Source organism: Ammospiza caudacuta, chromosome 5 (assembly GCF_027887145.1).
Source record: "Ammospiza caudacuta isolate bAmmCau1 chromosome 5, bAmmCau1.pri, whole genome shotgun sequence".
Classification (NCBI taxonomy): Eukaryota; Metazoa; Chordata; class Aves; order Passeriformes; family Passerellidae; genus Ammospiza; species Ammospiza caudacuta.
Window position 1 is genome coordinate 74,989,501 of NC_080597.1, and position 23,120 is coordinate 75,012,620.

At 42.5% G+C, this 23,120-nt stretch overlaps 1 protein-coding gene across 2 annotated transcripts in view; it reads left to right on the forward strand.

Moving 5' to 3' along the window:
* The window catches only part of MKLN1 (muskelin 1), a 99,593-nt gene extending 77,025 nt beyond the window's left edge, over positions 1 to 22,568 (forward strand). The window contains exons 13-18 of one of the 2 annotated variants that reach the window (XM_058804802.1): positions 4,150 to 4,297; positions 5,329 to 5,443; positions 7,057 to 7,196; positions 9,393 to 9,495; positions 17,750 to 17,804; positions 19,704 to 22,568. In XM_058804802.1, the coding sequence (XP_058660785.1) occupies positions 4,150 to 4,297; positions 5,329 to 5,443; positions 7,057 to 7,196; positions 9,393 to 9,495; positions 17,750 to 17,804; positions 19,704 to 19,825 (683 nt within the window). In that variant the 3' untranslated portion in view covers positions 19,826 to 22,568. The remainder of the gene's footprint in view (positions 1 to 4,149; positions 4,298 to 5,328; positions 5,444 to 7,056; positions 7,197 to 9,392; positions 9,496 to 17,749; positions 17,805 to 19,703) is intronic. The other variant, XM_058804803.1, reaches the window with a different exon arrangement.
* The last annotated feature ends 552 nt before the right edge of the window (positions 22,569 to 23,120 follow it).

The window sequence follows — 23,120 nt, forward strand, 5'->3', positions numbered from 1 at the left end:
GAGGCAGCACAAGGAGGGAGGATACTTGTGCATCGCTTGCAGTGGGACTGGCAGTCACACGTTCTGAGCATTTCATAACTCAGGTGGCACTAAAACCCTGTCACTGAACTTGCTTCCCTTATTTATCCTTCATGAATCCTTCAGGAATGGCCTGTAGACTAGAAATTTATAGAATTGTTTTGCCATTGCTTGTTTCAAAGTGTGTAGAAAAATTTGCTGTAGTATCCCCTCAAATGTGAGAGATGAGATTTTATTCCCAAAATGCTGTCCACTGCTATGAGAACCACATCTGTGTAACCATAAACTTGACTTCAGGTTACTCAGAGAAGCTGTGGCTACCCCTGGATCCCTGGAAATGTCCAAGGTTGGATGGGAGTTGGAGCAGCCTGGAGTAGTGGAAGGTGTCCCTGCCATGGCAGGGGGTGGCACTGGATGATCTTTAAGATCCCTTCCAACCCAAACCACCCTAGAATTCCATGAATTTCAATTTCCTGCTTTGCAAGCCCTGTCTCTGTGTTAAAGCTGTTTTCTTGCTTCCATACTGGCAGCAGCCAAGGTTGTGCTTGAACAACTGTAGCTGTTTGCACGCACCAGCCAAAAAATATTCAGCTGGCTGAGATGATCACTGTGATCCCATAAACTCCTGTAAGCAGGGACTGTGGCAGAGGGAACCTGGCTGTTCCATGATTAGGTGTCACTTTCAGAGAAAAGCTTTTCCTGTATGTTGTATTTAAATGGAAATTGCACTGTACAGAGCTGCACAGCATCTCCTCGGAGCTTGCTCAGGAGTTATTGCTTGCTTATGGAACTGGCTGCAAACTCCAGGCCTCTGTGGCTGAATATTGGTTTTAAATATTGAGGCCACAAGCTTTTAATTTCTACTGTGTAAAAATGAATGAAAATACTAAGTTCCTGGGCAAGGATTCAGACCTCTTATTTTCAGATAGTTACTGCCTTTCTACCATAGGCTGGTTAATGAGATTAAGGGGGAAGAAAACATTCAGTAGCACAGGAAAAGCATTCACCATCTTCTAGACTTGTTAGGATTGTGTGGTGTTCAGTGATTTCTCTCTACAGCTTTTCCTCGTCAATAAGTGATGTATTGTCACAGGAGCCAAGTTAATACCACGTAGCCACAGGCCAGTGTTAAAACACCCAGGGCTAAGTCCTCAGTCACTGCTTTGTCCCTGGAGCTGGCTGCCCAAGAGGTGCCCTGAAAGGTGTGGAATTGGTGGGGATTTGCTCCAAAGCTGATTTTACATCTCTGTGAAGAAGCACAAGTGAGGGAACTTGCATGGAGCCTTTCTTACACTTCATTCGCCCCTTGGATCTAATACATTGCAGATAACAGATCTGGAAGTGCTCTGGATCTCACCCCTTGTTATTTGACTTTTTTCTCCCAAGTCCTAAAATTTAACAAGATATGTCCTAAGCAATCAGTTATTGTCACTGCTATAGATCCATGTTTACAGGTTCAAATCAATTCGATTTCCTTCCCAGTGCACATTTCGTTACCTAAATGTCACAAGAATTTTTCCGATGTTTCCAGCCCGTGTCCCTCTCTCATACTCCAACCATTCTGCTTTGAATTCTGTCCAACATTTCCTGCCAGTCTGCTGCACTTGCAGATGATGAACCTCTCTTACCCCCTAGTGGAAGTATTTCAGTCCTGAGGTTTTTATGGAGCCCTTTTGCTCTGGCAAGGATCAGACTTCCTTGGAAAACATCTTTTTGACGTTTCTGTTGGGTTTAAAGCATCGCAGCTTTTCCTGCCCACTGTGTAATATCTTGTCTTACTGTCTATTTATTTTCAGGGACTTGTTTATCAAATTTGTGTTATGGGGCTTTTTTAAGCCTTTGGACACTGCATCCAACTTTCTCATTTTGTCCTCCTCTGCAAAAGACCAGATGTCAACTCTTTCTTGCCTAAGGCACTACTTGAACACAGTTTCTACCCAGTTGCTTAGATAGGTCACAGAGTTTATGTAAGTTACTCCTTGTCTCTGGCCCTTAGTAAATGTGGGGATTTATATTTCTGATACTTCTCTAGGCATTCTGCATTTCAAACAGTCTCAAGAAGAGATTGATTTACAGCTGAGGGAAGCCTGAAATTACTTGACTTGAATCTTGGTTTGATTGCAGTTACTGCAGATGAATTCTATTCTTAATATCAAGAGGAAAAAACCACCAGCACTGAACTTTGGCAGCTTTTCCCTCCTTCATTATTTAAATAATAATTTCAGCTTCGGGAAATCGAGCAGAAACGAGATACAAAATTAATTTATTTAACAACATTTCAGGAGGAGGGATGGGACTTCCATAGACAAGTTTCAGATGCTTTGAGTATCAATGGTAAGAGAGCAGCTATGTTCCTCATGATTATAATAATTTTCATTTCAATGAGGTATTAGTGCTCTGAAGATTTGCACGGGTTTTTTTTTTTTTTTTTTTGTAATATTCCCAGCTTGGTCTCAAATGTTCAAAGCAGCAGATAGGGTTGCAAAGACATTTTCCATGTGCATTAGCATTGCTGATCAAATTTAGATGGCTCTCCTGCCAGAAATGTCTCAAGCAGGCCTTGAATTTAATCCTTTTGGGTCAGCAACTTAGTCCCTGGCTATGCAAGCAAACATATTGCACGATACTTCTCAAAAATTAGCAATTTTTAGTCTATAGTCATCTTTCTGTTCTCAATTTCCTTATGGGATGACTTTCACAGTCCTCATTTGTATTATTTAAAAACCAAGTTCTTTATGGTTTGCAGATAAAACAATGTGTGTAGTCATTGTTGTGTCAGTGTTATTTCCTTATTTTTTTCTCTTTTCTACCACTCATTTTGCTTTTAAACTGGATTAATTTTCCTTTAAAACGTTGTGGCAAAATTGGAGGCCAAACTAGACAGGTTTATGCTGATGAGGGCTCCAAAGCCTCTTCCTCCTGTAAAATCATAAGGAAGGATTTTGTCAAAGGAAGTCTGAGAATGAGTTATCCAAATATATTCCAGTTTCTATTTAAATTTGCATGGGAATTAAGCATTTAATTTTTTTTAAAGAAATGCTTAGGTTTTATGGTGTTGCTAAATTCTTCAGTAGGGGCTAAAATTGTAGAAAACCAAATTCTACTCAGAATTTTTTAATTCCTTTATTGCTTTCCTGGCCTAACAAATGAAAAGAGTGAAGTGTGAGGATGAAACCAGTTACAGAATGGGTTTCCAAAATACCATTTTGTGTATTCCCCAACGGCAATATTAAATATTTTATTAACATAGGGGCTCTTTTTCTAGGCCGTGGGGGCAATTCAGTTAATTGCAAGGAAGAATTTGCAAAATACAAGAGTTCTGAGAATTTTTCATGCCAAAATCTTGACCAAAGGCCAGGAACCCTTACCAGCCTTTGTAAACTGACCCAGAAAGAGAAAGGGGACAAACAGGATCTGTAAACAAAGATCACGTGCCCTTCACAAATACATTTTGGAAGGATGGTTGCCTAGGGAAACAGGAAATGGGGAATTACACAACAAACAAAAAGGACTGCCAAACAAATTTGCTGACCTTTTTTTTCGGGGAATTATGGTGAAAACTATTGGAATCCGTGGGATTTCACCATATTTCCAAATCTGAAGATGGGACAGAAGAATAGTTTGGTAATTACGCCACAACTCTTCAGAAAATACAAAAAGCTTCTTTGATATCTTTGTCCTGCAGGGTTGTGAGTATAGAATTGAGAGGTCATCTTGAATTTTTTGGAGTTTCCCAGCTTTTGCAATGAAGCTTTCTGGAATCAATGCTTCCTTTTACCGATGAGATAATAACAAAAACACTCCATTCATGTTTGTAAGGGTCATCTGGTCATTCAGCTCTATATTAGACAGCCAATCCTCATTTCTGAGCTGGTCATCTCCCAGATGGCTCTGTCCATATCTTTTCCTACGAAACAGCAGCTCTCAGAATGGTTTGTATTTTCTTCCAAGAATCAGAGATAGGAAGAGAAGAAAAGAATTTTCATTGGATTTGGCTTTAACAGGGAAGAAGTTGGGCTCTGCATGGTGATTGCTGAATTGCAGGGGGAAGGAAACTCATTTGCCTGATGTTTGGATCCCTCCTGCATCCTGTGATGTTTCCAGCATGTAACTTTTATTTTTTTTTCTCAGTTCCAATGACAGGTTTCACTCAAAGGGCCACCATTGATCCTGAACTGAATGAAATCCACGTCTTGTCAGGGCTCAGTAAAGACAAGGAGAAGCGGGAAGAGAACGTGAGGAATTCCTTCTGGATTTATGACATTGTGAGGAACAGCTGGTGAGTCCTGACTTCCACACTGACTTTATTTAGAAAGCAATCCTGTCTCTGTAAGGCAGCTCTGTAACCTCTAATAACCATGGAATTGTTGAAAGTTGTGAAAGACAGCTGAGTTCCCTTTAGGCACCTCTTTTTCCCATTGTCTTTAGAGGTAATAATGGCAATAATCCAAATGAGAGAGGGAAATCATGTGAACATCTTTATTGGAGCCAGGTGGAGGGGATGAGGGGAAGTGAGCAGTTCAAAAAGGCTTTTCCTGCAGGGAGGGTTCAAGGCCAGGATTCAGATCCAGTGCAGCAAATTCAGACCAGTGTAAGTTGTTAATAGCAGTGTACATGGCTCTAGTTCTTAGAAACTGAGGAAACTGGTGCAAGTGAATGGTGATGGAGAAGTCTTCGTGCCAAAAGGGATATTCTGAGAAAATATCTCCTGGTTTTGTACTTAGTAGCTCCTTGCCACTGTTCCTTTCCAGAGGAACTGGCAGAGATTTTGTGTTCAAGGCCTCTTCTCAAGTGGGGTCAACCACTTCAAAGGTGTGAGTGTTGTTTTTTAAAAGTGAATTCTCAGTTATAACTTAAGTCTGCTTGGAAATCACTGACTGAAATACCACCTCTGCCATAATATGTGGTCTAAAGCTCTGCTGGGTCCAAGATGTTTTCTTCCATAATAAAAAAATACTTAAAGCTGACAGTTCTGTAGGCAAATAATGTAACATCTGAAGAGATCCCCAAAGCCTATGACAAATAATTTTCTGGAATTTTTTCCTTTTTGGCTTGTGCTTGAGGACTATTTTCAGCCAAGATGACCTCTGATTGCTGGCTGGGTTCTTTGTAGAGAGAAGGGATGGGATGGGATGGGATGGGATGGGATGGGATGGGATGGGATGGGATGGGATGGGATAATAGAGGACAACATTAAGAGAAGTAAGAAAACCTTTGGTGTTTTACATCATTTGTGGCTTCCAGCCTTTCAGCAACTTTTTGGGCTTCCTGTAGGTACAACTAATAATTCTTTACTGCTTTAAATTTCAGGTCTTGTGTCTATAAGAATGACCAAGCAGCAAAAGAGAATCCAGGTAAAAGCCTTCAGGAAGAGGAGCCCTGCCCAAGGTTTGCCCATCAGCTGGTGTATGATGAGCTGCACAAGGTAAAAAGTGATTTTTAATTTTTAAAGTCTTTTTGTTCTGAAGATGTAGCTATTTCCTTAAAGATGGTACAATAAATATCCTTTTTGAATGTTTGGATTAATATGGTGAATAACTCTAACTTCTCACATTTTGAAATAAGGTGCTGAAGTACTTTTAATGTCAGTATGAAGTAAACATGAGATCTGTTCTCACACTTCAGAACACACAAAGCTTCATTCATTATCCTCAGGGATTTAATCTCATCTGTTGGTGAATAAATGAGAACAGGTAGTTACCAAAATTTCTAGGAAAAGATGTGTTTGAGTGAACTAATCACAGCTAAGAATCCTCTGAATCAGAGGTGCCTGACTTTGCCCTGCATGTCAGAAGGAACTGTCATTCTTTAGCACTGTCAGACTCCAATGGACACATTCATACTTAAATGGACTTAAAACTTGGTTTAGTGTATGGGACAGCTCAGTAAAATTAAAGCTTTGTACATATTAACCAGTAAAGCACAAACCCACAGATTAGGTTCACAAACTCATGAATTTAAATTACTGTGACACGTTTACTGGTCCTTTCATGGATTTTTCTAAAAATTCTCCCTAGTCTGAAACAGTCTGAGTTAAAGAAAAACATATTTTAGTCTTGCATTCTGCAGAATGTTATCAAATTTGGGAAACCCAGCTAGCCCAAAACTTGGGGGATTTTAAGGAGGAATGGGTGCAGATTCTGTATGGGGAAATTGCATTGCTTGTTGTCTTCACTGTAATGATACAGTAAATAAGTAAATACTGTTCTGCTTTTACTTCTAAGTATAAGGCACCATGAGAGAGTAGTATTTTCTGAGTTACTCTGAAGGCTGCTAAATCATCCCAGTTGCCCAGCTTTATCTGAGGAGCTGTTTGATGTGCTTGTTTTGAAGAGTCTTATTTTTAGAAACCTCTGTTCCAATGACCTTTCTAAACTCCTCTGATATAAATAAGGAGAGCCTTCAGCAGTGGGATGCAGAATACATTGTTTTGAGTGATTATTTTTAAAGCCATGGGGAAAGGTAGGCTGTTGGACTTGTTAAACTTCACTATTTGAAGGTCCTTTGTAGCATGTTTAATATCAACAGTTCAGAGTCTGAAGTTACCACATGATGGGAAGAAAAATGTAGCAAAGAAATAAACAGTTCTTTTGTGACATTTCCACTTTTCTGGAAGTTTGCCTCTCTCTAAGTCTAGATTGTGCTGGACTGGGCTTGCTCTCACTTTACTTTGGAGATCTTCAAGACTTCCAGTTCACTTTGTCAGTGCTTAAGGATTTATCATTCTCATAGGCTTTTCCTAAAGAAAGAGTTTGCATGAATTTTGGATGTTGATTTATAAATATCTCAGGTATCTGCTAAAGGGATGTTGTAAGAGTACAACTCTTTTATTACCTTAAAATGTAAATTGTTCAGGAGAACTTTCTTCATCTCCAAGTGGACAAAGTGAGGCTGATAATAAGATGGAGCAACTTGTCTAAAAGGCAGAGTTTATCCCACCAGAATAAACCTCTGCAAAGCTGCTGACACAGTAAATTGTCTTTGTTCAGTAGATTTACACAAACAATCAATTTTTTGATCTGCCTCTCATTTCCTTAGGTTCATTACTTATTTGGAGGGAATCCTGGTAAATCCTGCTCTCCAAAGATGAGATTAGATGATTTCTGGTCTCTGAAGCTCTGTCGACCTTCAAAGGAATATCTGCTAAGACACTGCAAATACCTCATCAGAAAGCACAGGTATAGAAGCAAAGGTGGTTTGCAATTTCCTTTTCCAGGTGTCTGGTTTTTTTTCAAGTTGCTAAGACTCAAATATCTCATAAACCATCTTGTGAAATATCACTTTGTTGGTTATATGGAACTAGATGATCTTCAAGGTCCCTTCTAAACCTTCTGCACTTTTCTTGATTATTCTTTTAAATTATTTTAATAAAAAGCAGTGGACCAGAGCTAAACTACAAAATTAACTTGATTCATTTTGCCCATGCTATTCTAAAAGTAGAAAAATCTGATTATTGTGTGGGGAGTCATGGGGAATTTTTAGATTCCCTTTTCACTGTGCTGCTCATCAGCATGTGTTTTGGTGCTGTCACCTCCCAAGGAAATGGAGTATGTTTTGGAAACACTGCTTGGAGATAGTAACAGCCTGCAAGGATGCTAATGAAGTCTGGGGGCTGGATGCCTTTGCACATCTGAGACTCAACTGTGGTGAGGTCATCAGAGTTTCTCATTCAGAAACTCCTGAAAGAGCTCACTTAGGCAGAATTCAGCTACACTGCAGTGCTTCTTGCACTCTGGATGCTTCAGAGCTGCCTTGTATTTGCTATTAAGGGCAGCAGCTTTTCAAAATCAAGCTTATGGTGTTGCCTTAGTCAAGAAATTGCAGCAGTGAGAGAGCCTTTCAGGACCCAGCAAATCATTTGAAAGCAGTAAATAGCTCTCCCTGCATTCTGGGGGAGAATACTTTGTTATCAGGCTCTGCCAAGAGTTAGAAGGTCAGGTTAAAATACCTGATGGTATTTTATTTCTGAGGCAGCAAGCAAATTGCTGTACTCAACTCCCAGCCACTGTGGCTGGGTGAGACACTGAGATTAGCCACACAGTAGATGTGAATACCTACAAGAATGAATAAAGGCCTTGCCCAGTTATCTGGGAGGTTTATTAAACCCAGATGTGATGGTATGGAAATGCAGCTGTGCAGAGACAGCTCTGAATTATTTGTTTCTACTTGCTTAAATTGCACTTGAAGGAAATGTTGCTGCGTGTTACCTGGCAGAAGTTTGGGGTTTATGCACCATGCTCCCATTTTTGGGGTTTCTGTGAAGGAGCCAGACCTGAGCAACCAGGAATGGTGGGATGGATGCCTGGCTGGGGCTGAGTTGCTGTGGAGTCACTGCCTGCCCTTTACCTGCACTGCCCCAGACTCTGGGTACCAGAACAGGTGCTGGCCTTGCATCCACAGCAATCCCACAGCATCAGCCTGGGTCCTGTTTTTCCTATGAGCTTGTTCAGTACCAGTCAGCCAGGCTGGGCAGCTGAGAAGGAGCAAGGTGACAGTGATTCCACTCATTTAAAGCACTTCAGCTCTCTGGACCATGGTGGTGTCATCTGAGAAAATCTCTGGCAGTGTCTGAAACCATGTGTAGTGACCAAACTGTCAGATGCAGCAGGTCTTTGTGCTCCCTGTGCTGTTCAATCGCTGACATCTTTAGGCAGTTTCAAAATTCAGGCTGCACATGTCCACTGTGGTATAAATAGCCAGGTAGATGACCCAAATTAAAAAATAACAATATGATAAAATGACAAACAGTGTGATGCTGCACTCAGGGGTAGGTGAGAGGAGGAAAAAGATGATTTTAAACCTCATCCTTTCCAGGCTTATGCAACCAGCTCAGTGCTGCAGGGAAGCAGCTCTGCTCACTGAGTGTGCTGAGCCCAGAATCATATCCTGAGGGCTCTGTTCACTTCTTGAGGGAATTCACAGAAGTTGCAGTTCCTGTTCATTAAAAGACAACGGGGAAATAATGGTGGTGGTGCACAGGATTTTTGTGGAGCTGTGCTCTTTCTGAAGGTGGGATGTCAGTATCCCAGGGGCTGAAGTGCTCAAGGCTTGCCTGTGTCTGCTCTGTGAGATGCTGCTCACATCTGACTTCATTTGTGGAAGACAAGCTGTACTCAAGATTTTATATTTATATATTAAGAAGTTTCTGTGCATATGCTTTTGAATATTTTTAGTAAGAATGTAATACTTTACCCTTTTAACTCCTTTACACCCCAAAAAACCTCTTCCATGTTTCAGTCTGGCTTGAGATCCCATCAAACATGAGGCTCACTAGCGTGGTTTTCTTTGGAAATACTGGGTTTGTTAGATGGGTTTGAACCAGTTTAGTCCTGAAGGATGTGGCTGTGCTCAAGTTTTCTGTTTATTCTCTGCAGGTTTGAGGAGAAAGCTCAGACTGACCCTCTCAGTGCACTGAAGTACCTGCAGAATGATTTATATGTAACTGTGGATCACTCGGACCCTGAGGAGACAAAGGAGGTGAGGATCAAAGAACCTTGTCCTAAAGAAATTTAGAGTCATTCTCATTGAAAGTTTTGGGCTTCTTAAATCTGGGTTTTATTCAATTTGTAAAAGCTCAGCAGGTGCCAGACACTTTGCTGTATCACGTATTTCTCTGCACTTAAGTCAGACTGTTTTGGAAACAGTCATGTAACAACTGCAGGTCCAGATAAAATAGCTTTTGTATTCCTAAGAGTGAAGGCTAAGCCTTGTTTTAATTCCAGTGTGCTGGTGTGTATTTTGGGAGCTTTAATTGAAATGTAAACTCTCTGAAATGTCACCAGTCTGTAGTTGGTTGTGCAGTAGAAAGGGAAAGAAACTTACTCATGCCCAGGCTTCTCAATATTCAGCATCTCTGGGGAGGGAAAGCTTTTCCAAAGATGATCAATATGATCAATATTTCTTGAAGTAGTTTATACCTGTACACTGCTTGCTACCCTTAAAATCTTATGTCCTTTGCCTTTTGAATATTATCCAGTAGACATGTTCTTTATTTATTCCAGGAATTTGTTCCCATTTCCTGTTTTGATTCCAGTACTGCAGTGCGTGTCACTTTACAAAACAGATTAAAGAAATAGTCAGAAGTGTCACATAAGGTGGTTGATTTGACTCTGGCATTAATTTCCACATGGAGTTTGGGGCAGCCAGCTGAGACGTGCCAACATTCAGCTCCTGATGGGTAGATAAGGAAGAGTCTGGGGTTCTTGCTGTCTTCTTTCCTTAATGACATGGGAAGGGATTCAACAGCTCCATTTATAAAATCTCGATAGGAGGAGGGGCAGTTCTATTCCACGCTGAGTCCCTGGATTAAATCTCTTAATCTGGTGGCTTTAACTTGCTACTTTAGCTAAAGAAAAGATTATACAGACACTGAAAGGTCTTGGGGGAGAATATAAAAATATTCTTGCATGTGCACAGGATGGAATTGTAGGGTTAGAATGAGGAAAAAAGTTTTATCGGGATCTTAGAAGTGATCTCATTTGTCATAAATTGTAATCAGTGTTTATAAACATGTGATTCAACAAAATATTTAAGTGCTGTGACTCTCTGTTCTCTCTAAATGGTTTCTTGTTCAAATTGTTCCATATCAAGTAGTTTCACATCCTTTCTAGCCATCTCTAGCATAGGAAAGACTGCAGATGATCCTGCTTTTCTTAAAGTGGGGAAGGAAATTTTTTTTTCCCCCCAATATGTGTTGTCTTCCCAGTGTGGTAACACTTCCAGAGTCTCTGAGGTTGGAAAAGACCTTTAAGGCCATCAAGTGCAATCATTGCCTCAGCACTGCAAAGGCCACTACTAAACCATGTCCCCACGTGCAACATCTAATGGCTTTTAAATACCTCCAGAGAAGGGGATTATACTTCCCCAGGCAGCCTGTGCCAGAGCTGGACAGCCCTTATGGTGAATTTTTTCCTGATACTCAGTCTTAATTTCAGGCCATTTCCTCTTCTCCTGTGTTCTGTTACTTGGGAGTAACCCTGTCCTGGCTGCCCTCTCCTGTCAGGGGTTGTGCAGAGCCAGAAGGTCCCCCCTGAGCCTTCTTTGCTCCAGGCTGAGCCCCTTCCCAGCTCCCTCAGCCCCTCCTGGTGCCTCAGACCCTTCCCCAGCTCCATTCCCCTCCCTGGACAAACTCCATCCCCTCAGTGACTTTCTTCTTGTGAGGGGCCCAAAACTGAGCCCAGAATTCAAGGTTTCTTCTTCCTGTTCAAGCCTGTACTAACCCACCCAGTACAAGCCCCCATCCAGATGCTCTCTTTTTCCCTCCCACTCCTATAAGATGTGTCCTGTGTTCTCTGATCTCCTTTTTTCTCCACGTCACACCTGTGTGCTGGTAGCCTGCCTCTCCTCTGCCAGTTATTCCTAAGGAGATCTTGCATCTCATGGCTGGCTGGGCCTTTTTATTATTCCCTGAACAGCAAACATCTGTGGTGTGATGAGCAAGCTCTTCTGCTAGTTCCTGCTGCCTCCTGTCGCCCACAGACCGAGGGAGCTGCTGCAGAAGCTGCATTTAGGCACATCTGGCACAGAAAACCCTTTAATGTCCTCCTTTTCCTTTTCCCTGCTCAGTGTTCAACTTGTCCACCTTGTAGGAATGGAGAATTTACATGCCTGCATGGCTCCTCTGAGATTTTGGGAATGTAGAAGCTGTATCATACCAGTAGAAGCAGAATAAAATGAAAAAAAGAATTACCCCTTTTCAGAGAGCTCACTGGTGTTCTGAACATTAATGATCCAGTGAATGAGCTTACATAGCTCAGTCCAGCTGAGTGAATATATTGTGGATTCTTTCTCTGCAGGCCTAATGTCTGATCCAAACAAAATCCAATAGCTTCTGTCTGTCCTGCTGGGCTGTCAGATCAGCACTCACCATTCAGCAGAATTAAAGCTTCCATCCATCCCAGCCATCTCCAAAGCTCATCTCACAATTTCTGGGACGCTTTGTTGTTTGGGTTTTGCTATTTTGTTTTTTGTTTGGATTTTTTTTTTTTAATTATTACTCATTGTGCTGATCATAAAGCCTTAACATCCAAAGCTTTTTTTTCCACTGGGACAGATCTGCCAGGGCTGTGGCACAGAGCCAGCTGCTGGGCTGGTACTGACTGGGTGCATTTCCAGCTGACGTCAATTTACCTTCCGGTTATCACATCGAGTTGGCTTTTTGCTCTGGCATTGCATCTTCAAATAGCTCCTGTGCTTTCCAAAGGACTGACTGACGCAGGCATTTTGGATTCCATATCGAATTTCAAGCACCAGTTTGATTGTGTCTCTCAGCCCAGACACCTCCATACCCTGCCTTTATTTGATTTGTATCTCGATTAATAGCAAAGGTGATAGATGTGATTGGCTGCAGCCATTAAATGCTGAAAGGCATCTTAGAACTTCAGGGAATCAATTCCTGCCTGTTTTCCCTCTTTCCAGGGCAGCTGTTAAATTTGGGAAGGACCAGACTGAATAGTTTCATCCCCAACTTCATGCAGTAATTCTGGAGAGTGGCCTGTATGGCTTCATGTTTTATGGATGGAGATCTGGGTGGTGTTATATACCATTACAAGCAGAATTTCCCCTTGTGGTGAGGCTTGCTTGCTTTGTAATAGAAGTAATTCCTTCTGACTTAGTTAGGCAAGTCTGTTCAGCTGTTTGCAGTTGCATGCCAAGGAAAACAAACAGACTGTTCTTGAAACTTACTTTGGCCTTAGTAACCGATTTTGTTTAAAGTAGCATGAATGATTGATAGTAGGAACATACCCCAAGATTTTCATTCTGTTGCTGTGAATTTTAGGGACTATTTTTTCCCCCTTTTTTATTACTCTGAAATGAAGTAGATGCCTGCAAGTAACAGGTATTGCATGGGTGCTTGGTTTAGTATCCACAGGCTGTGTGCCAGCAACTTCTCTGCCCACAAATGCAGATCCAGTCTTCAACTGTGATTCTGCTTGGCATCACTTAAACCTCCTCAGTCAGTTCAGTGTTCCCAAATCAGTGGATCTTTTTAGTGGCTGTAGGTCAATAGCCCTGACACTATAGGAAAAGGAGGGTAAATTTCTAGAAAAGGGGGAATTTTGCCCCTGATTTAACAGATTAAAATTAAGATTGTATAAATGGGTCATTTGCTGGTGTAAAATTTTCTGCTGGCATGGCTGTTCTTCTCTGTCACACACAGATGTGAATTTGGTGGAAGATTACAACAGCAGGCTTTTAAAGATAAGAGGATGGTCAAAATAAATATCAAATTTAATTCCAAATTTTGTGCTTAGAGAAAAACAGATGCTGTTAAATCACAAAAACATCAGTAGTTCATGTATAAAAGCTGAAGATGCTCCTTGAACACTGCAGTAATCATACCCAGAACTTTGCTGCTGTTAAATGGGCTGCAGTAGAAATCAAGATGACACAAAAAATGTCCAGTGCTTTCCAAGTATGAGAGAGCAGCATGATTTTGTACATGGAGATTCAACAACTGATGAAGCTCAATCCCATGATTGTTGTAAAACAGATACAAAGCACAAGGAAAACTCACAGTATGTTTTTCTTGGAGCGTGGTAGGAGAAAGAGCAAGGACCTGGAGGCCAATCTGAGGCCTGACTTGCTTGTAGACTGAGGCTGGAGGCCCCTGTTCAAGGCTGTTTCATACTTTCCATTCTTAAGACCTTGTCTTTAATAAATTTGACAGATAAAGCCAGCAGGGCCCAAAAGTATTGTTTGAATCTGCATTAGACTGGTATTTCTGGGAAAACTGAAGCCCAAATGGGAAAAATAGTTCTAGGAAGGAGCTAAGAAAAGCCTGTTTCTCCTCTCTGTGTCCTGCTGTGATTCTTTGTAAAGCCTCAGAGCCTGAGTGCTGCAGGAGCAGAGGCTTTGGAACCAAGGAGCCTTTACAAAAACAGCGTTCAGCCTTCCCAATTTCAGCAACAGCTCCATCCTCAAAGGGTTTGAGCTTCCCTTTGCCTCTTTGAGCCTGTGCTGGGTCTCACCAGCCCCTAAGAGATGGTCAAAGCTGAAGAACTGGTTTATGCTGTGATCTGAGCACTCTCACACAGGCATTACAGAGGAGGAGGGAGAATTGTGTCTGATTCACACAACTGGCCAGGTATCCCAAACGAGAGTTACTCATTCCCCCTTAATCATTTTGTGTGTGCAAAGGCAGAGGTGTGCAGCAAATATATAAAAATAGACAATAGTATGTGACCTTCTATTAGTTAACCAGATCTGTTTATCTCCAAGGAACCCCTGCCTCTGTTCAGGAGGTTGGTTGGGTCTCCAAGAGAGAGAGAAGTTAATTGTGTAACAAAGGGAAATGCTGTCTTTGGAGTGGAGGCTTAATTTGGAATGGATGAAGCCAGTGAGCCAGAGGGATTGTCAGAAGAAAATGGGTGGTGGTGTGATTAAAGCAGTTGGATGCTTCTGCTGGATAATTGAATTCTACTCTTGTCTCCATAACAGAGTTGCTGTGTGATATTAAGCAAATTGTTTTTCCTAGATGGTCATTAATTGGATGTTTCATTCTGGTGCCTGATGGGAGAGATGTGAGGTGTGATTTGCTTGAGGGCCATGCTTTTCTGTGAATTCAGAAGCTGTTGCATAACACCACATATTTTGAAAAATCAGATACTGTTAGTTTCAAATAGACCCAAAATTAATCAGAGTTTGAAGTGCCATCTGTTAGAATAACAATTAATATGATAAGAAAGTCAATGAAGAAATTAATTCCTTCTTTAGAGCAGAGCTTGTACTTTGTGAAGAAAACAGTACATTGGATATCTGCTGGGAATGGTGTGTAGGAGACCTGGTATAGAGTGAGCAGGAACTGTCCTGCACTTTGGGAAAAACACAGGGATCCTATGGGAGAGCATTGTAGGGTTTGGGATTGTAATACAAATGCAGAGTGAACCAGCTTGGGTTCAGCACTGTCCTTAACTGATGTTCTTAACTCACATGCTTGACTTTTCTGTCAGAAAGTGCTTTCCAAGTGTGAGCTGATACACAAATTAAATTTCAAACCAAACAAACAACAGCCCTCAAGGTTAACTCAAGTGTGGCACCACCAGTGGAGAAGGGAACAAGATCCTCCTTCCCCACAAAGCTGCAAAGAAACTCATAGCCATGAAAATCCATCATGCCTGGTGCAGATGAGGCTGGAAACTTGGCAGAGGCCATTTTCAGCAGGGTTTTGGTCTCAGCTCAGCGAGTTCTTGGCTGAACCCTGCTCATGTGGCCTCTTGGTCAGGCACCTGAGCCCCAGTGTGGCTTTGTGCTCCCAGCAGGGCATTGCTGCAGGAGCATGGGCACCCCTGGGAGCACGTGGCACCTGCTTTATCCCAGCTTGGTGTGCCACCAGGCAGCTGGCAGCGTCCCCTGAGCCATCCTGTGGGAGGGAGGGATGGCCAGAGCCTGGCATTTCCTCTCAGAAGCTGCAAGGATTTAGCCACGGGTTTATTGGAACTTCTGGAGCTATTTCTGCTGGGCAGCTGTTTGAGTTCGGTGCTGCTGGGAAGCCAAGCTGCTCTCACAAATGAGGCTCACAGTGGGACCCACGTGGGGCATTGCAGTGATTTAGTGTGACCAGCCTTGCACTCAGGAGGGCACTTTGCAGCCCCTTCCCCCTCATCTCCAGTTTCTCAATCCTGTGTCTGTCTCACCATGCTCTCCCCAAAGGATGCAGACTTACCCCAGACTTACCCTTATTTTAGCCTGATTTTCCCCTTGATGTCACATTGAAACTGATGTCACTGTAGTGTTTTTGTAGCTTCTTGCACTTGGTTGTAGATCTACTTTCTGTAGCACTTTTTCTACTTCTTTTTCTATTTTTTTTCTACTTTTTGCATGTGTGATTTCTGGCAGTTTTGTGTTTGGCCATTGTTCTCTGCAGCCCTCACTCCTTTGAGCTTTCTTTGTAGAACTTGCTTTTAGAACACTTAATTTTTTTTCTAGTGCTTTCCTTATATGTTGCTAGCTGATACAGGGGATCCCAAAATGGGCTCCTTATTGTAGCGGTGACTTTAAAACCTTGATAACAGCAAGAGTATTTTATTTAAAGATTCTGCTCCTTTTCATGCATTTGTCAGTTTTATAATAAAGTGATAGTGATCTGTTGTAGTGCCTAAGTGCATTTTCACAGAGCCTCTGCACCTGTTCTGTATTGCTGATTTTTCTTGTTTATGTTGATTTGCACTTGGCCCTGGTGAAATGCACCTCAATCCATCATTATAATTTGGATTAAGTGGAAAAACAGTTGGAAGGCTGTCTGTTCCATGCTGGCAGTCAGTCAGAGTGTGGTGTAAGGTCTGGTGATCCTGCCCTGTTCTGCCAAGCAGGTTATCACTGAAAACCAGGGTGATGCTGACCCTGGGGCACAGATGAATCACTCCTGATTCAAGGCTCCATTTTGATGTCAAACCATTGATGGCCACCCACAGAAAAGTTATTTGACCTGTTTGCCTTTCCCTGTTGGCTTAATCTAAGTAATGCCTTGACAATGTGCCTTAAATATCATATAAAAGTGTTAGAATTCCTATGAAAGTCAGAATGGACAAGGTCTATTGCCAAGTTCCATCCCTAGGGCCTTCTGCCTCATAGGAGAAATCAGATTGATGTGCTTCAACTTGTTGTTGCCAAATTCACGTTGGCTGCTACTCATCACCTTCTCCACTCCTACATGCCTACAAACTGTCTGTGTTCCCATTTTTTATTGAAATTGAAATTAAACTGATGGATATGTAATGCCTGGCTGTTCTTTCCACTCCTTCCCTGAACATATTTGCTTCTCTTCTGGTTTTTTTCCTTCCTTCTTTTCCTTCAGGCTGTGTGCTGAAAAGACACACAGGCAGGAGACACAAGATTTCAAGGCTTTAAGGAATCAACTCTTTCCTTGCAGGAGCATGACAAAGCACTAAGCTTTGCTGTTCCTTGGGTTCCTGGAAACAGCAGTCAGGGGCAGAGGAAGATGCTGTGGTCACCATCTATCAGTGAAACTTGAAGGGAGAATAAAACCATGAATGTGTTAAGTAAAATGTTTATATTCATGGTCTTGATGTTCCAAACAAAGAATTTTTATTTTTAGTTAAGAAGATATTGCCTTAAATTTGTGATGTGAGATCTCTGGCAGTTCAGAAGGGTTGTTATTGGAATCTTAGAATGGTTTGCGTTGGATGGGATGTTAAGGATCATTGAGTTCCAAACCCCCTGCCATGGGCAGGGAATGGCACCCATTAGATCAGATTGCTCAGTCCCATCTGGCCTTGAACACTGCCAGGGTTGGGGCATCCACAGCTTCTCTCTGAGGGGTAGAACTTTCTCTGTGTTCAAGAAGTTCATGCTCACTCCAGCAGTTACCCTGTGTTTGTGCCATCTAATCCCTGGCTGCTGAGCCTGTACCATGTTAATCCCTGGGAATGTTACTGTGCGGAAGGGACTCTACCTTCTGCCAAAGAGGCAAAAAATTATGTGTAAAAAAATGAGATTTTTAGAGCTCTCAGTCAAATACCTTTCATTGCATCAACACTGCTCTAATTCTAGGAAAAAGCATCTAACTTGTGCCAAGGTGACAAATTGTGGTGCTCATGTGAAAGTGCCTGCTGCTCTTATTCATGTGTATGGCACAGGAGTTAGGAGCATTGTGTGGAGAAAACACAGCAACTCTAAAGCTACTTGTACTTCTGTGAATCCCTTGGGGTTTTTGCCTTTGTGGTTAATAACACTTTTTTCTTTCTTTGTCCCTTTACCTCTTCTTCTGCAGTTTCAGCTTCTTGCCTCAGCATTATTTAAGTCTGGCTCGGATTTCACGACTCTCGGTGAGTATTGTGTGTCAGAGGAATTACATGATGTTCTCTTTGATAATTACTCTTAGTTTCTACTGGTTTTATGTCAAATGTTGTAGTTCCTATGAACATTGCAGGCTCTTTTCAATATGCAAAGTGCCACTACCCAGACATTTGAGAGGTTATTTATAATGACCAGTGTCCAATACCTCAAGCCCACATTTAAAACATCTGTCAACATCAGTGGTTTTAAACCAATGCCTCCCGGGATCATTTTGTGTCTCTAATTACATCTGATCCTTCGCTGTTACCCAAGTAAACAGAAGCTTTGGTCAGAATAAAGCACCTCCTGTCATGTCACTTTGGAATCTCACAGCATGGCTACGGCTCTGTTTGCTGTGATAACTGCAATTCCTGGAGTAGTTTGGTTCGCTCTGTTCTCTGCAGAACGAGTTCTTTGGGCAGGGTGTCAAGAGTGGAGAAAACAGTGGCGTGAAGGGCTGGAAACAGGAGGGCTGAGCCAAAGCCATGATTTGTTTCACTGCTCTGTCCAGTTAACCCTTTGAGAGATCTCAGAGACACATCCTGGGCAAGCTGGAGGCAAGGTACAGGCAGAAATGACATCCTTGTACTGCTGGGGTGTCCTCAAGTCACTGAACTCTCGCTAAGAGAATGGATGAACTTCAGTTTTTGATGGAGGTATAATTCCCAATCTGAGAAACTGAGGGAAGGTTAAAGCTCACTGCAGTTCTGCCCTGCTGGATGAGGAAGCTCTGCTGTGTTCCTGTGGTTTGGAAGACATCAAGTTGACTGATAGGACCAACTTCTTCTAAAGAAAGAAAACCCAAGTTTCAAAAAAGTAGGATTTTTCATAGACTCATGGAATGGTTTGGGCTGGAAGGGACCTTCAAAAATCATCTCATTCCAAACCCCTCTGCCATGGGCAGGGATGCCTTCCCCTATCCCAGGTTGCTCCGAGCCCCATCCAACCTGGCTTTGAACACTTCAGGTATGGGACATCCACATCCTCCCTGGGCAACCTGTGCCAGTGCTTCACCACCCTCAAAACTTTTCCCTAGTTTTAAGCATTTTAAAAGATGAATTAGTTCTTGACTCAGTACAATACTTTATCCAGATTTTGGATTTACAGATAGGAGGATATGTACATCAAGAGGTGCTTTGAAAATAAAAACCCCAGCCCTCCTTGATTTGATTAAGTTGGTTGACTTTGATTAACTGAGGAGTCAGTTCACTGAATTAAAAAGCATTCCTTTGAGATAGCAGCAATGGAAGTAATCCAAAGTGGAGGAGAGCATTGTGTGCCTGCCCTGTTGTTCTTGCTGATGGTTTTAGTGTAGGATTTGGATAAACAATGCAAACCAAACCCTGCCGTGTTGGGAGGCAGCACTCCAGAAACCAGTTTGCAAAGCTCCTGTGTGCCAAGATGCAGCCAGGTGCAAGTCCAGGGAGTAAATACCAACTCTGAGTTGGGACTCCTGCTGTCAGCACAGCTTTTCTCAAGGAAAACTCCAAGCAATCCAAGGAGCAGTTCTGGTTATGGCAGTGAAGGTAATGAAGAAAGCCCGAGGACAGAAGAAATGAGGCACCAAATAAAAATAGCTGCATGGATTTTGTTTTCTGGGACATCAGAGCAGTCCCCTGAGAACTCCTGCTTCCCCTGTTTCTTCAGGGCTGTCAGTGAGCTTGACAGGCATTTGTTTATTACTTTTTATGGCATCTTGATGGCAGTGCTGGCTTGGGGTGACATAATCTCTCTATATGTGCTCACAGTAGTGGGACGGAGAGCTGGCAGCCTTATTAGTGGAGGCAGAGGGCGCCGTTAACATTTATCCCAAATGGACAATTCCACAGCTAAATGGAGTGTTGGGACTGGGAGGAGTGACTTACTTTCCCCTTTCCTTCCTCCCCCAGGATTTTCAGACGTTGACCACACGTATGCCCAGAGAACTCAGCTGTTTGACACGTTAGTCAACTTCTTCCCAGACAACATGACCCCTCCTAAAGGCAACCTGGTGGACCTCATCACGCTGTAATGGAGCAATCACTGGACACATGGAAGAGGGGAAAAGCTTCCATTTTCAGTATTTTAATTTTTTTACTGCATTGATTGACTGCTGGGATGAAGTTAATATAGTAACCCCTAGGTGTTTGAAAGGGGTTTTATACTTGTATGGTGAATCCCTGGAGCTTTTCCCTCGGAGTAGGTTAATAAAATGTAACTGACGTACTTCTGACTAAATATATATATTTTTTCTGACTTTGGATTTTGAGTTAGCAAATGTAAGATGAAAAGGTGGGGGGAAAAAAGAAAAATAAAACCCAGTCATGCAGTGATCTTTTTGCCTATGGGGGAAAATTTGAGATATGTGAGTTGTCTGGGATTAAAGATGATGGTTTTATTTTGTGTTTCCTGAGGAAGAGGGGGAAGAGGTTTTTCTTTCCTCATTTGTAACTAGTCATGATGTATTGCTTTATCCTACAACTCCGTCCTCAGCAGCTGAATAACCTGGTGGCAGGACACTGGCAGCTGTTGAGATGATGTAATTGATGTCCTGAGTCTTGCACTCACGGTGTGTCGCGGGAAGGCGAGCGTGTGTTCCGAACCGTCTGTCTCCCCTTCCAGAGCTGTGTGACAGTCATGTCTAATTGCTTCTGAGACTCCACCTAAACTGATGACCTACATCCCTGTCTCCTGTTCTCTGGGGCCTTCCAGTTCAACCTGGCAGGCAAGAGGGAACCTGAGATACAGCTGGAAAACAGGAGTACGGTCACTGCCCACACGCGCCCCTTTTCAGGGATTGATCTCTTTGCTGCTGTGCTCATCCACTGAGAAACCCTGTGGGTCCTCAGCGAGCCTGGCAGAACTGGGTCTTCCACCACACACATCCCCAACCTCTGCAAACCTGCCCCCAGGTTGGGTGTAGGATTTCTGAAGCAGATTGTCTTCATTTCCATGTGAAGCGTTTCTGTGTGCGTTTGTCTGTGTGTACGTGTACAGGGTGTTGCTCCCAACAGCTTGTCTCCTTCCCATGTAAGTGCAACTCCCTTGTCAAAGCATTTTAGACCTAGATCTGGATGTGAGGGAGGCCTTCTTAGCATAAATCTCTGAAAATGAGCTGATGCATATGTATAGAAAATATATTCTTCCTTTTGCTGAAAGCCTTCTTTATAAACACTGTAAGGGCTTGGTGCTGCACTGTGAGGTTGAATGAAGGACATGCATACCCAGCGTTAGAAACTCTGCATTCAGTGTCTGTGAGCATTCAGTATACACTGGCAGATGTAAATATTGATATGAAACTGCAAAACTTTCTGTCCAGCAGTGTTCATGCCAGTCAGGTATCGTCGCTGCACCCACTGTGGCTCCTGTTGAACTTGGTGGAAGTCCTGTGTGTGCAATGATTTGGACTCTTGAAATAAAGAGTTAGTCAAGTGTCTTTTTCAGAGCTCGAGTGTCTGCTTGCTTTGATTGTATTGCCTCTTTATCATGTTCTTTGTGTAACTTTTGTAGTCCTGGTGCATTAGAAATAAATTTCAAAACCTCATACTAGTGTTTAATCACTTAGAAAGGAACAGTATGTCAGAGGCCAGGCTTGTCTTCAGGGAGGACTGTACAAATGAAGTGTTTTTAACCTGTCACTTGAGACTGTTCAGACACTGTGCACTTCAGTGGATGGCAAATCAGATGTCTGCCGAAGAATTCACTCTGTGTGGGAAATGAAATCTGATGAAATTGTTTCTTTGGAACATGGCAGGTTTTTTTCCTATTGACACAGAAAGTTTTACATCACTGCTGGGCTTTGTGGTGTGCTACCTGTGCTGAGGCTTTGTTAAGTAATGTAGAGTTTATACAGTACAAATGTAGATACTGGGGGAATATTCCAGCTGAGCTCTTGCTTCCATTGAGATCAAAATGAGCACTTTTACTGCAACCAGCCAAAATTCTGCAACCTTTTAGTACTTAAATTTACTGCTGCTGTGCTCCTTTACCACTTGATCTCATTGCTTGTGTATCCTCAGCTTCAGTCAGATGATTAAATACTCTTTGTGACAGTTCTCTAATTAACCAAGCTCTTCATAAACTGTTGTGTGTCCACCTTGGACGGCTGAAAGAACCCAAAAGATACACCTGGAGAAGCCCTGGTGAGCAGGCAGGGGAAGTTCAGGAGCAGCCAGAGAGCTGTGAGCGGCATTGCTGGCGAGCAGTGCATCGTGTCAGGTCGGATTTGTGTGACAGGAATTCGATCCAAACTCATTGTCCTCTGCGCCGGGGTGCGCGCGGAGCCCGGCAGCCTCGGCTCCGTGTTCTGTAGCACGGTGCAAATCAATGATTTGTTTGAGCCAGGGGAACGTGGCTGCTGCAGGACTGACAGTCCCAGCTAACGAGAGCACTTCAGGATGATCAAATATTGACCTGCCTTGGTCCCGAGCAGATCGATGCCGCTCGCACCAGCGCAGTTCATGGATTACAGCTGCTGATTAACCAGCAGAAACTTCCCTCAGCTCTGCAGTATTTGTTGAGCAGCAGAGGCACCGTGTGGCCAGAGAGGTTAATCCAAAGGGAAGGCTTCTTGTGGCTTTGCCAAGAATCTTCCCTTCTTTTTGTCCTTAAAGCTAGGAGTCAAATGGTCTCTTTGCATTGATGTATGCTATGTTACCTGCTTTAAATTCTAACCAAAAATTCTGAGCAGTGAAGTATAAATTTCCTTTTAAAATCAGCCACTTGTTGTCAGGCAGTGACACAAGCAGTCTGAATTTCATTGCATGCTGATCTTTAAAGACGCTGATGATATTCCAGGAAAGCATCTGATGTGCTCATTACAGAAAGCCCAAAATACAAGCAGTAAAGAAACCCACTGGATCAGGAAACAGCCACCTGAAAACATTTCACAGCCCAGTGCATGCGAGGTTATAAATACCCGAGCTGTGCGTGAGAAGTCTTTGAACCTCACCCATCATTGCTTGCAGGCTGTGTCTGAGGCTGCTCCTTAGCTTAGACAAGACAAACATACTCTATTTGCCTTTACTTTAGATTATAAGGTGACTTTGTGTATGAACTTGACACCACATAATCTTTGCACTACAGTGAGTAGTTCTATCTGTAAATTCTGTGTTAACTTGTAAATAAGGTGTTGCGAAGGAAAGCGTCGTTCCTTGTCAGAGAGGGACTCATTCATCATGTTTTGGGTCTTTAAAGCCAAAGTTACAAGGTTCTGGTATGTCTTTTAAAGCTAGAGGAAGTCAGGGTGGGGTACAGACATCCAGACTTCACTCTTGATTTAGCTTTTTAAAAATATCCTTTGAAATCCCTATGTTTGGTTCTTCACT